Raw genomic sequence first — 13354 nt, forward strand, 5'->3', positions numbered from 1 at the left:
AAAATCAGTAAGCAGGCTCTCAGACAGAGAAGGACAAAAAGCATAACTGCTTCCTCAAGTAGCCAGTATCAGGTTTTCTGGCAAACACTCCATACAAAACACTTGCTGTTATACTCTTAGTTCCTGAGGTAGCATTTCTTAACTCACTTTGTTTTCAAGGTGTTTTCCAAACTAAGGAGCATCACTTCTGCAGATCCTGCTGTCCAATTTAATAACAGCTTTTGAACAGTTGCCAGGTTATTTTGCTTGAAATGGTTTGTAAGGGCTGCCTGCTGAGAAGTCAGAAGGTCAATGTTCTGCATGTGGATTTTGTTACTTATGTCAAAGATAAGGAGAAAGGAGGCAGAGGAAGGAGGAAGAAAAGTCTTCTGGGCATATCACTGTTGGAAGCAGAGGCAGAAGCAAGCCCTTTATAGCCCTTTTGACTTGCTTACAGAATGACTGCACTGCCAGGGAAGGGTGAAGGCCTCTCAGACTACCTTATATTGACCCCAGAAACAGGAAGCATGGCCAAAGAACTGGTCTTTTGGTTTTTTAAAATACCCTTTCCCTATTTTTAATTAAGTCTTGCAGAACTCCAGAGATGACAACTCCTGCTCTTCCCTTAGCCCAAAAACTTGCTATCTTGGTAATACAAGGAAAGTAGCTTGGTTTGTCAGTTTGTTCTTGACAGATACACACTGGGTGTCACTCATACCTGCATTTTCTTCTTTTATCATTGAACTTGCATCTAAAGACAAGAATCTTGTCATGGCTCTCTCTGACCATCTGCAAACAATTCAGCCTGTTGACTACCATACAAGCAGAAAACCTTCTTTGGGGTTGCACTTGCCTCCCTTTTGATGTGCAATTAACGTCTCCTTATTCATTGCAAGAGAGCTACATGTAAACAAGTGAAAAGACAGAGACATGTTGAGAAAGCTGGTCAAATGCACTTGAAGCAAACAGTGTGTGGCCTCCTCTGTCATGGGCCGGGTGCTGCAGCCTCTGATGAATGCCACTTCTTTGTGGCCTAGGAAAAAGCACGTTTTATAATAGCACAGCATTCTAGCATGGCTTGTTACTTGTCATCTCTGAGGATTACAAGGTTATGGACAACAGCTATTTCAGGCTCCCATATAGTGAAGTATGAAAGCTCTCATGAAAGGGAGGTGCAAGGATATGTAAGGTGCAGGGCCTGACTGCTGCACTGGGTTTGGGGAGATGGTGCTACAAGATCCCACCTGGCTGTGGTTCCCACCTTCTCCAATCACCTCTACACTCCTGCTGAAGCTTCACAGTCTTTCTAAGGAGCCTGCATAGATCAGACAGCTGTCATCAAACACAGAGACACACTCTGGAGCATGTTTTAATTCAGCCCAAAGGCTTACACACAAGAGAGAAACATCACAGACTGCAGAACCCAATCATAGATTGACACTTGATTCTGCAAAGAGGAAAGTCTCCTTCCCTCTCCTAAGCACTGCAAGGGTAACAGAATATTATGTGGAAGAGAGAAGTTCTGGGAATCAAGATTAAACAAGAAACCACCACAAGATACTGGAGTAAAAGTTATCTATTTTATTACAAAACCAAAACCAAACAGATGCCTTTCAGTTTAACAAATGATGTCATAGGCAAAAATGTGCTGGGGCAGGGTAAGTTCAATATAAACTCAAGCCATGGAAAGCAGTGCCTTCACACATATGAATCCCACCATAATGCAGTTTCCTCCAACATACTATGCCCTTGGAGGATCAGCAAAAAAGGAAAGATTTTTTTTCTTTTGGCAGGAGGAACAGATGACTTGCACTGTGGGGTCTTGGTTCTCTTCTCTGCTGTTTTCAACTGTCATTCAAAGTAGAGCTGGAGAGGCCCAGGAAGACTTGAAACTTGAGGAGACACATGCACAGTGTCTGCTTCCAGACACAACACTGACACTCCCCATGTCCCAGCTTCAGTAAAATGCTACTTATGCAAGGCAGAGCAGAAGAATGCTTACCACCACCAGATAAGGACTCATTTGGCCTGGCAGCCACATGGACTGGCCAGCTTTTTGGCAATGAAAGCAACAGGGGAAGTAGGCAGCTGAGGCTCTTCTGATGAGTACAGTGTTTGGACGGCTCATAGCATGGGTTGTATTAATCAAGACCAGTACTGTCTGCATGATCCTCCAACACAAAATCAGAACAAGTAACCTAACATCTACTTGGACATTACACAATCATGCTTTTTAGATCTTCCATGGCAGTGTACAAGTATTACCAGAAGCTGCTCAGAGACCCACACAGATCAGGATGCAGGGACTTGGACTTGTCTTGTAAAAGGGGAGCAATATAATGCTTGGTCCCCAATCCATCCATAAAGTCAGCTCTAGCATAGCAACATGAACACCCACTAATGCCAGAGCTAATCAACAGCCACCCCTTGTCTGGCTTCCTTGAAGAACTGACCCAATTTTAATTGCGAACTTTATGTGAATGCAGGCCTCTTGGAGGGGAAGGACACAAGGATGAGAAAAAGGAAGTCAGCAGAAGAATTTATGTGACGGGTAGGAGTGTTGGCTGAGTGATTTATTTACATTTCCAGAAGAAAAGATGCAGTGAGTTTTAGCAGTTCTGTAGTCCCCCCACAATCCTGTGGGGCATTGCCCAGCCCCAGTGCCTGGCTGACACAACTCCTATAGGCATCCAATTGGTTGCTTCTGCTGATGCAACTATACATTAAAAAACAAACACACAAACAAACAAAAAAAACCCCACCCCCCGAAAAGACCCCAAAACCCCAAACCACCAAACACCAACCAACCCAGCAGCCAGATCTTTAAATTCCTAAAACTAGCATATTTAAAAGGAAAGGGTTTTTTTTTGTACATTGGATTCATTCTTTACTCCTACAATAGAATTAGTGAGTGTGACAAGGACATTTCTAACTATACACTAAACCAAATTATTTCAACACACAAAAGATATGCCCTGGGCATTTAAAAAAAAGGAAGGAAAAAAAAAAGGGAAGAAGCAATCAAGAAGGTGGGAGCTTGCAGACCAGAAAAGCACATACATTGTATGTGAGAAACCATGAATATCCAGCAGCAGGATCTGCTCTTGCTAGAGAGACGACATCTTTATATTATGGTGGTGTGATGTATATTTCAGAGATTATCAGAGGTGTTTTCAACCAAGCTACATGTTTTAATTAGCTCCAATCTACTTCCCAGAAGTTATTACTACACTTAAACAGTTATTTACAGAACTATTTTTTTGCTTTTCTTTTTTTTTGTAACTTTCCATTTTGCCAACAATCACTAACTTACTGCATCAGGACACTTTTTTTTGTGATGTATTTATCTAATACTATTCTCATGATGACATGACGCAGAGTGAAGATGCTTTGTTGTAACATCTTTTACCAAAGCAACGGGGATATAGACTCAAAGAATGACTCCAGTCTCTACAGTAACCCAGTGCTGTTGCAAGCAATTGTTGGTGTGATCTCATTAGCATGGCATATCATCCTCTCTGACTACAGTTTCTTCTAACAGAGACAAGTGGCATAAGGGTCACCAGGTCTGAAGTGGGAGGCTTCTCAGAACAGGTGAGTGCTGCCAGTGTTTGGAAATACATAAAGCAAAACACTGTCCCATCACACTCTGCCCAAACCTAGGACTGCTGATATGGGTGCCCCTGCAAAAGAAACAACTTTGGTAAAACTTCTAGTTGTTGAAAAAGCCCCTGTGGCCTCCAAGAACACCAGACTCCTCATTCCAAGCCTTCACTGTTATTGTTCATCAGACTCCAGTGTCATCTTACACAGGTAACACTGGTAACAGCAAATTAGGAAGAGTGGATACTCTAAGCTAGGCAGGTACACCACTGTGCAGGAGGGAAGCTTGGATTCACAATCATCAAGGACAAGAATAGTCATTTCTGACAGACAGTCACCAGTGAGCACAGGCCAGGTTGTAGTGCTGAGACATAAGTAAAGCAGACACTTGGGGACCAGCAGCATGATTGTGTCTTTCTGCATTGACAACTATGTTCTTTGCTCTTCAGGCAAGCAACAGGCAGGTAATGCTGCTTTTAGCAGGATTCTTAGTATTTTTATTCTTGTATGACATATAGATGAACACTTTGTCAGAGAGGAAGATGTACAGCTTCCTTCCTGTAGACTTCCTTGACTCTGCTAGACCTACAGCTCCCACATCATTCCTACAGCATTAGATTCCAGAGGCATGGCACATCTTTCCTAAGTATATCATCTGAGCCTGGATAGCAATGCAATTGTAATTCATTTCTGTCCAACTTGCAACAGGTGCAGAAACTACTTTTATATGTCCTTAATACAACCCTTTTCTATCCCTACTTTAAGCAGCTTTGCAGTGCACCAATACTTACATGATATCTGTGCTCTCAAAAGCCCAATTGCCTGTGAGTTGCACAGGCTTTACAGTAAGAAAGGGGGTTCAGATGCTCTCAAGAAGCATTTGGTATCTGGCACACTGTGTGCACATCTGCAAGAACAAGTCATGCTGATACACTGGCTCCTTTCCGCATGGGAGTGTTAAGGTTTGCCACTCAATGATGGTTTGGTGGCAGAAATGAATGCATTACTGTAATCCAGTAAAGGCAAACTGTCTCTCTAGCCGTAACAGCCTTCAAAAGCAAAGGGAGGAATAGAACAGTGACTCCAACCCTGTACAAGACAACTGTACAATTTACATATATATTTATATACAGTATATAAAAGTCTTTGAGTCCCAGTGAACTCAATTTTACATCATCAGTAGCTGTTCCAATTTTAAAAAGTCATGATCCTGCTTCTCTCCACTCTCCAAAGTATTAGATTATGGCATTGAAAAGCAATTAAAACCAAACCCAAACCAATTATTAAAAAGTGCAAAAATTCTGGGTGCCACTTCTGCTACGCTGGATGTTGCTGATGCTGCGTGCTTGCTCACAAGCAGCAAGGTGTCTGTCCGTCTGTCACTGGATCTTTCCTTCCTTTGGGTCAGCTCCTGCCTTCCCTTCCCATCTTCTGCTGCTACACCAGGCGACCTACTGAAAGGGTGGGGTGGGCAAGGAGGAAAAAGACAAACAGAACAGAAACAGGACAAGTGAGGAAAAAAGGCAAATTAAAACCAAAAGAAACCTGGCTGATAAAGATAAAGAATAGCCTCTGCTGAAGCCATGGCCCCAGAAGGCTGAGATCCCCGAGTAAGCTGTGAGGCTGAAAACAACTAGAGGCTAATGAGACAGCCTTGCTGAAAAAAAACACTGAATGATTCACACAGAGCCTTAGGGACTGCCATATTTTTAAACATAAACCACCACTTTCCTCCCCCTCCTTGGAAATGGGCATGCAGTCTAGGGAAACGACTGGTCTCCCTCTGCTCTTCCGGCTGCCACAGCTGATGCAGAAGTCCACTGCTGCCAGGCTGCCCTGCCACCATCTCCCTCAAAGGCCACAGCCAGCTGTCTCCTCCCCTAGGAGACAAGCAGGTCTCGAAGGAGGCCTTTCTTCAGAAAGCTTTTGTTAAGTCCCTCATCAAAGATTCTTAAAGAATCAAAGCTCTTACAGGATCAGAGCAAGAGCTCTGTGGATTAATTACAGATGAAAACACATTATAGAGAAAGCAAAAGTATGGACTTGATTTTCAGAAATTAGAAGGGTTACATCACTGGGAAAAAGCCTCACTGGGATCAACATGCCCTGCCACAGGGGGCAAATACTGTCAAATGCAAAATTACTCCAGATAGTCATATTTGAAATTGACTGCACAGTCCTGCAAACAGCAATTGCAGTGCTCAGTGAGCAGCTCATAAAAACAGTAGATTACCTTCAATGTCCATAAATGCAACGCAGAGTGTGAGTGGGGATGACTTGTCCTACACTGAGCGCTCTGAGTGACTAGGAAAGAGTCTGAAGCCGCAGTACGCACTTGCTTGAATGCCTCTGCTCAGCTTTTAGCGGCAGACAAAAATCACATACATGCTCAGAACTGAGGACACACCAAGAAACATCACTACATCAGTGTATAAGGTTTAGTTGATCTTTATCTTCAGTTCTCCATTCAGCCCACCTCAACCAGGACCACATACGGTCCCCAGAAAGGTAAGGAGGACAGCAAGAGGTATGGGAAGACTTCTGTCCTTAAGCAAATACATAGCCTAAGTCTTTTCAACACAAAAAGGAGCCTAACCAGATATATGTTGGATGGCTATAGAACAAGTGGGGGAGTAGGCAGGGGAGAACTGCTCACTGCTTCTTACAGTCCAAAATGAGAAGCACACAATGAAACCATGAGGCAGCAAGTCTAAAAGCAAAGCAAATAATGTTGTTCATGCCTGATAAAAGGGTGCAATTCGCTGCCAGAAAATACAGAGGAAAGCAGATCTGCACCATGAAGAGTATAGTGTCTTCATAGAAACTTGTCCATGGAGTAATATAAAGTAAGCACAACAAATCACCTAAATTATTGCTTGCTAGAGGGAGAATAGGAGAGTATTCATCCCATAGCTGCTGTATCCTATCTAATTCCTCAGCAACGTACTGTCTGCTCCAACTAAAGACACAGAGCTGGACTTGGAGATGATGCAGTGGAGCTGCATGTTGGTATATTCACACCTCTTACGAACAACTTTGGTTTCCATCTGTTTTTATATTGCTGTTCGTGAACATGGGAGAGCAGGGAAAAATTAATTCTGAAATACATGGGTATCACAGAAAAAAGGAACCATTTTGACAAGATACTCACTGAAAGGGTTAAGGCCTTGTCTTTTTCCATTGGGCAAACTGCTCAGGCTACCTGTAAAATCCAAGAACCACATTAAAAGCAATAAATGCTGTGGCATGACAAAGGGGGTTCCTTGTTGTCTGTTGCCAGAGGGCAGGTTCAAAGGAGCCCCTCTGAGCATGCTCACAGCAAGTCCTGCCAACACTCTCTTAAGATTCACATGCAAGAGTTTGACTAATATGCTTGAGATGACAGATGTTAAATACCTGGTGTTGTAGTAGCTGAATGACATGAAATCCAGAGGTTTGGTGGGGCAAGAAACAACAATTACAAAGTTAAACTGAACTGTGGAAGGAGAAAGAAGAAAGGAAGGATACAAGTACTGTCATGAGGTTTCCCCAAGCAAGCAAAATAATGCCATGTAGAAAGAGGGCAGCCAGAAAGAGTGAAGGTGCAGGCAATACAGATAGCCCAAGTTTATTAAATCTTTCACTTGAACCAAACAATCAAACAGGTGCCTAAAATCAAAGACCTGAACTCATAACTGGTGGAAAGGCAGAACTGTGATTGTGTTATAACAGGCACACGCACCCTATACCAGCTGGAGCTCATGGCAAGGGCCTCTTACCTCAATATAAACCTGTTCCTACCATGCGTTGAATACAGAGAGCTCAGGGATTACAGGAGCTCTCAAAAGCATGTCACATTTCCTCCTAGCTGCTTGGTCTGATTTCAGAGAGGGATTAGCTGAAAATGGGAACTCCAGCTCCCAGCCAGCAGCAGTAAGTCTATTGCCACTCTCCACTCTGCCCAGCTGAAGACTTTGATTTGTGCATGCACATGAGTTGACTGCACAACTTGCTCTGCACATCAAGTACTCTGCACACCAGCAGCTACAGCACACTTTGCTCTGTGGAGAGATGAGATGGGCGAAGCTCAGAGGGCAGGGGTGAGGTGGGGGAAGCCCCGGAGGAGGGGAGGCTGGGCTGCAAGATGGAACAGAGCTGCTGGGAAGGACAAGAGAGGGGGAGAGAAAGCTGGTGCTGGCCAAGATTGAAATGGGTCACAAAGCACAGCCTCTTGGCTTTAGAGAGCATTAATACGAGAAACTGTGTAAGCACACTAAGTTATTTGAAGGCCTCCGAACACCAGCCTGGTACCAGCCACCTGCCCTGGCATGATCAGCAGAACTGCAACTCGATGATACCTGTGCCCAGCCGACCGCACGCGTGTAAAACACCAGAGGCTCCACTGCCGGGGCAGAGGCTCATCCCGGGCTGACCAGCACTCACAGCCTGGGGATGGCAACTGCAACCCGGGCCCTTCACAGGTTGCTGCCAGGGCCCTGGAAGATGCTGCCAGGCCACACATCGCCATCCCGTCCAGCAGCCTGGGTAAGCCAGAGGGCATCCCAAAGAACCCTCACCCCCCTTTAGCACCCAGAGCAGGTAAGCCTGTATACAGCACGGTGCTGGGAACGAGCACTATCTGACTTCAGAAAGAGGTGAATGAGCACTATCTGTCTTTGGAAAGAGGCGGGGAGCTCCAGGTCGGTGTGTGCAAAAGGCAGGAGTATCTCTCGGAGTGGGGCACAGCCCCATGCACCTCCATGGGGAAGCCACACTGAGGCACTCAGAGAGCATCGCCTTCAGCCAACTGCCTGCCAGATAAAGCCAGGCCAGCCATGTATACCTACGGAAGGCAAAACCCTGCCAACAACAACGCTGCACAGAGCAGAAAAGAGAGGAAGGAATACGGCAGGTGGCGACAGTGGGTTACTAGCAGATACTTGGGAAGCCCTTGGGCATTACAAGGTAACATCCCATCACTCAGCAAGTTTCACAATGGAGAGTATTTGCTCAGCCTCACAAGCACACTGTTTTGAGTAACAATTCTAGCCACACGGGTTTAGGCCAGGTGTCTTTCAAAAGAAAAAGCTCCAAGGAAACTCCAGCAGCTTTTTACATGAAGAAATTATTCCTCAGACTTACTGAGCAAATCTCTCACCTTTTGGGGAGAGAACCTTGCCACCACCAGCTCTGTATTCTCAATACATTACTGATGTCCTGATTCATCACTAACTTTTGTCAAGATTAAAGGCAAACTACAGCACCACTACAAAGCTCCAAAGGGGGATATCCAAACAAGAAAAATAAAACCAAGCGCTGAACCAGTGGAGCTCCTTTGCATTCTAATCTAATTGTAACTAGATGCACTTTAAATTTCCTTTTTAATTCAGTCATTACCTGGTTATAGTTTTCTCATGGCTGCTCAGACTGTTGCTCTCTACCATCACTGGTCCAGAGGCATTTCCCAGGTGACTGCTCTTTGCTACCTTCTCCCACACAGCTGCTTGCACAGTAGTGATATAGAGTGACCTCAGACCCAGCCTCCCAAGCATACAGAGAATCAATTACTTCTGAAGATACCAATAAGAAAGGTCCTGAGCATCACTGAATGAAATCTGCTGTTCAGATTGTCTGTTACTTTCCCTTCTTTCTGTAGTATTTCCTCAGATCCAGTAGAAAGTGACATGCTGTTTAATTACACACACACACTTTTTAATTAAGATATTTTGATCCTGTTTCTGGACTGCGGTCTTGGTGGCTGGGTTCCACCTCAGAAGTCCTCATGGCCTGTGAAGCACGCCCAACACCTACCATCTGACAAGCTCTTGGACAGCAAAGCAATCACGGGATCTGAGCTGGCAGAAGGGAACTTCCCATCAGCTGGCAGAGGGATATTTCTTCCCTGCCTATTCCCTTAGCTCCTCTTTAGGCAGGCACAAAATGCTGACTTGTTCTTCTGAACTTGGAAGAATACAGAGGCAAAACTCAACTCCAGTATTTTGCAGCCAGCACAACTAGCATAAGCCTTACTCAGATGTACAGCCCTCCTATCCAACATGACTGGACTCCAATTTATCTCAGGTCCAGTAACTTTCCAGCAAAGCTTTGCAGTCTGTGTCTATCTCCTCTCAAGGACCCTGCCTTCTGACTAATGCAGAGAGCTAAATTTGTTCTTTGATCACAGATGGTTCCTCCCTTAACTCAGGCTGTGCAGACTGCACTGAGGAATGCTAACTTTTAACAGTCTGTTTTCCTTCCACAATTCCTCAAACAGACAATCCTAGATCTAATGATGGTAAAGACCGTTTCTGGCATACTCCAAGCTAAAAGCCCTCCCTGCCTGTTCTGCTCCAGTTTAAGAAACTATTTGCAGGCTTCTGTAGATCCTCAAAGGCTGACTCCATGTGGTTGCTCCATTCTGAGATTCAGAAATGGCATTTTTCCATGCGAATGGCCCTTGACAGAAACAAGTCAGGTTTAAACAGAGGGACAAGAGCTGTGCAAAATGGCAACCAGACCTAGCAGATTTTCCAGCAGCTTTCTAGATCACCATAAGGATGAAATAGGAAGGGTTTCTGACAGACTGGACAACTACTTTCCTCACTGAAGAACCACTGGCTGGCAGTACCCACATATTAAGTTACCACAGGCATTAAGAACCTGTTGAAGAAGGGAAGAGAGAGAGAACTATGCACCTCGCACAGATTTGATCCTAAGCTGGAAATAGCTCAGATTCAGGTTTGTCCTTATGAGTACCCCAGCTGAATCCTCACATAAATCTTATTTATTTAGACTCTTTAGTCCCTGAGAGGCATATAAAAGTAGTGATTTATCTATGCCCTATGCTTCCTTTAAGCAATACTATTTCCACATTTGGATGGAATTGGCCACAAAAAAATGGCGAAACACTGACAAAAATGCATAACACTTAATATCGCTATTCCTGAGCATCCCAAATGCTACAAAATTTGTATTATGTTTTATTTTCAAAATCATTATAAGTGCTCAATTTGCCGAGCAGGAGGCATACTCACCTGGAATGATGACCCACTTAATTTTAGTCCTTATGCTACTGAATACTCAACCACAATTTGGAACATCTGAGCTAAGTTCATTTGTAATGATGTATATCAAGGGGAAATTATGACTTTCTTTGCCTCCTTCCAACCCTTCCTCATCCAATCCAGACCAGAAAACCTTTCAAACAAAGCTTTTGTTAAAACAAAAACATTTCCATGAAAAGTTTTGGTTTCATCTGATGGCAGTTTACAACTGAAAGTACATCATAAAAAAGGTTCCCAACTAGCTCTTGGCTTGAACCTACAATGACCTCAGCCCCAGCAGATCTTTGGAGGCCATGGTACAGAGAAAGAAACAGACAGCAAATACATAGACTAGTTGATTGACTACATTCGCCCATGATCAGGATAAGGGAAAGTTAGAGAAGGGGTAAGATCGTAGAATCATAGAATGGTTTGGGTTGGAAGGGACCTTAAAGATCATCTAGCTCCAACTTCTCTGCCATGGGCAGGGAACCCTTTCACTAGACCAGGCTGCTCAGAGCTCCATCCAACCTGGCCTCCAGGGACAGAGCACCCACCACTTCTCTGTGCAACCTGTTCCAGTGCCTCACCACTCTCACAGTAAGGAATTTTTTCCTCATACCTAATCTAAATTACTCTCTTTCAGTTTCAAGCCATTTCCCCTTGTTCCATCACTAAATGCTCTTGTAAAAAATTCCTCTCCCTCTTTCTTGTAGGCTCCCTTCAGGTACCAGAGGGATGCAATTAGGTCACCCCAAAGCCTTCACTTTTCCAGACTGAAGAATCCCAATTCTCTCACCCTTTCCTTGTAGGAGTGGTGCTCCATCCCTCTAATCAACATTGTGGCCCTCCTCTGGGCTCACTCCAACAGGTCTGCGTCCTTCTTGTCCTGGAGACTCCAAACCTGGATGCAGTACTCCAGGTGGAGTCTCACCAGAGCAGAATGAAAGAGCAGAATTCCCTCCCTCACCCTGCTGGCCACACTGCTTTTGATGCAGCCCAGGACACGATCGGCTTTCTGGGCTGCAAGTGCACATTGTCAGCTCATGTCCAGCCTCTCATCCACCAGCACTCCCAAGTCCTTCTCGACAGGGCTGCTCTCCATCTGTTCATCTCCCAGCCTGTACTGATACTGAGGGCTGCTCGACACAGGTGCAGCACCTTGCACTTGGTCTTATTAAACCTTGTGAGATTCCCATGGGCCCACTTCTTGATGCCGTCCTGTTCTTAGGTGTGTCAACCACACCACTCATCTTGGTGTTGTCTGCAGATCTGCTGAGGGTACACTTGATCCCTTTGTCTGTGTCACTAATGAAGATATTAAATAACACTGGTCCCAATACAGACCCTTGAGCAACACTACTGGTCACTGATGCCCATCAGACTCTGACCCGTTGACCACTACCCTCTGGATGTGACCATCCAACCAATTCCTTATCCACCAAACAGTCCACCCATCAAATCCACTTCTCTCCGGTTTAGAGAGAAGGATTTGTGGGAGACCGTGTCAAAGATACCGACTGTTTCTAAATTTAGAAGTTCTTATGAATAGAAAGCATAGAAAACTTCATGATTTCTTAAAAAAGATCCATCACAAACATGCTTACTGCACCTCTAGAGTATTTCCCTGAGTTCTTTCCTACACAGTAGTACCTGCTCCCTGCACTGCCCCCTCCACTGCTTTTTTAGTCCTCACCATCCTTTAACTTACCCATTTATCTTTGATCCTCAAGGCTTATCAGGCCTGTAGAAGGTATGTGGAGCTGTATGACAAAACAAGATCAGAGCCCCTTTTTGACCACAGTCCTGTCCTCATACAACAGAAGAAAACATGAAAGGTCAAGGCTGTGTTCCCAACAAACAGTTGGACAATTAGGCACTCACAACATCTCCCTGCTTTCTTTCCCCTTAATATGGGCTCAAATTTTCACATTTTCTTTCTTCTCCACATTTGATTTTTTCCCCTTCCATAAACTAAATTTTGAACAGTCAGTTGGCCAAGGCAGCAAATTCCAGAGAGTCTTATTCCAGGCCAAATAGCAATAAAACTCATTTGGTATATCCATCTTATTGGAAAGGTAAAAAAATTAAGGATTGCTATTTTGGTATGTCATTCCTCAGTAAGGTACTGATGACTATAAAAAAACTTCCACTGGGCTACAGAAGCTGAATGCTTCTTACAGCTGACAAGTAATGCAACATGCCTATTATGGTAACTAAGATGTTTACAAAGCACCTAGAAAATGCAACTTCCCAACACCCAAATGTACTGACTCCCTTCCCACTTGTGCTAAACCTGAGAAAAGACCTAAGGAAATGTTAAGATGGGACAGAGAAAGCTACCCACCCTTCCCAACTAGCATGACAGTTATAACAAGAGCTGTCTGCACAGACAAAACACCTGCACAGGATATTAGTCCCCTGGAATCTCCCTGTTTGCCTTCTCCTGCCAAGCAAGTCTGCCCACAGTCAAGAATGACTGATAATTATTGAATTTGGGTTGAACAGTTTCAATTCATAAAATTTCCAAAAATACCCATTTGGTTCAGGTCCCAACAGATGATGAGGTGAAGGTGAAAAAGCAAGAAAAGGCAGGAGGGTGGGTTGATTGCTCAGGCACTAAACAGAAAGGAAAATAGATTATTCACATGCCTTATTTCTCCCCCAGTCTTTAAGTACAATTTAACTCTGAAAAAGGGAAACAGTATATCCCTGTACTTTCTTTCTGAGTTGTTCTCTCCCCATCATCC

At 44.3% G+C, this 13354-nt stretch overlaps 1 protein-coding gene across 9 annotated transcripts in view; it reads right to left on the minus strand.

The window, feature by feature from the left end:
* Positions 1–1545: 1545 nt before the first annotated feature.
* SMOC1 (SPARC related modular calcium binding 1) overlaps positions 1546–13354 on the minus strand; it is a 134912-nt gene continuing 123103 nt past the window's right edge. For 3 of the 9 annotated variants that reach the window (XM_032691788.1, XM_032691784.1, XM_032691780.1), the window contains 3 exons: positions 6979–6993; positions 6734–6784; positions 1546–5036 (listed from right to left, as the gene is read on the minus strand). In XM_032691788.1, the coding sequence (XP_032547679.1) occupies positions 5020–5036; positions 6734–6784; positions 6979–6993 (83 nt within the window). In that variant the 3' untranslated portion in view covers positions 1546–5019. The remainder of the gene's footprint in view (positions 5037–6733; positions 6785–6978; positions 6994–13354) is intronic. The other 6 variants (XM_032691785.1, XM_032691782.1, XM_032691781.1 and 3 more) reach the window with 5 other exon arrangements.

This window comes from Chiroxiphia lanceolata, chromosome 6 (assembly GCF_009829145.1).
Source record: "Chiroxiphia lanceolata isolate bChiLan1 chromosome 6, bChiLan1.pri, whole genome shotgun sequence".
In the NCBI taxonomy this organism is placed as follows: Eukaryota; Metazoa; Chordata; class Aves; order Passeriformes; family Pipridae; genus Chiroxiphia; species Chiroxiphia lanceolata.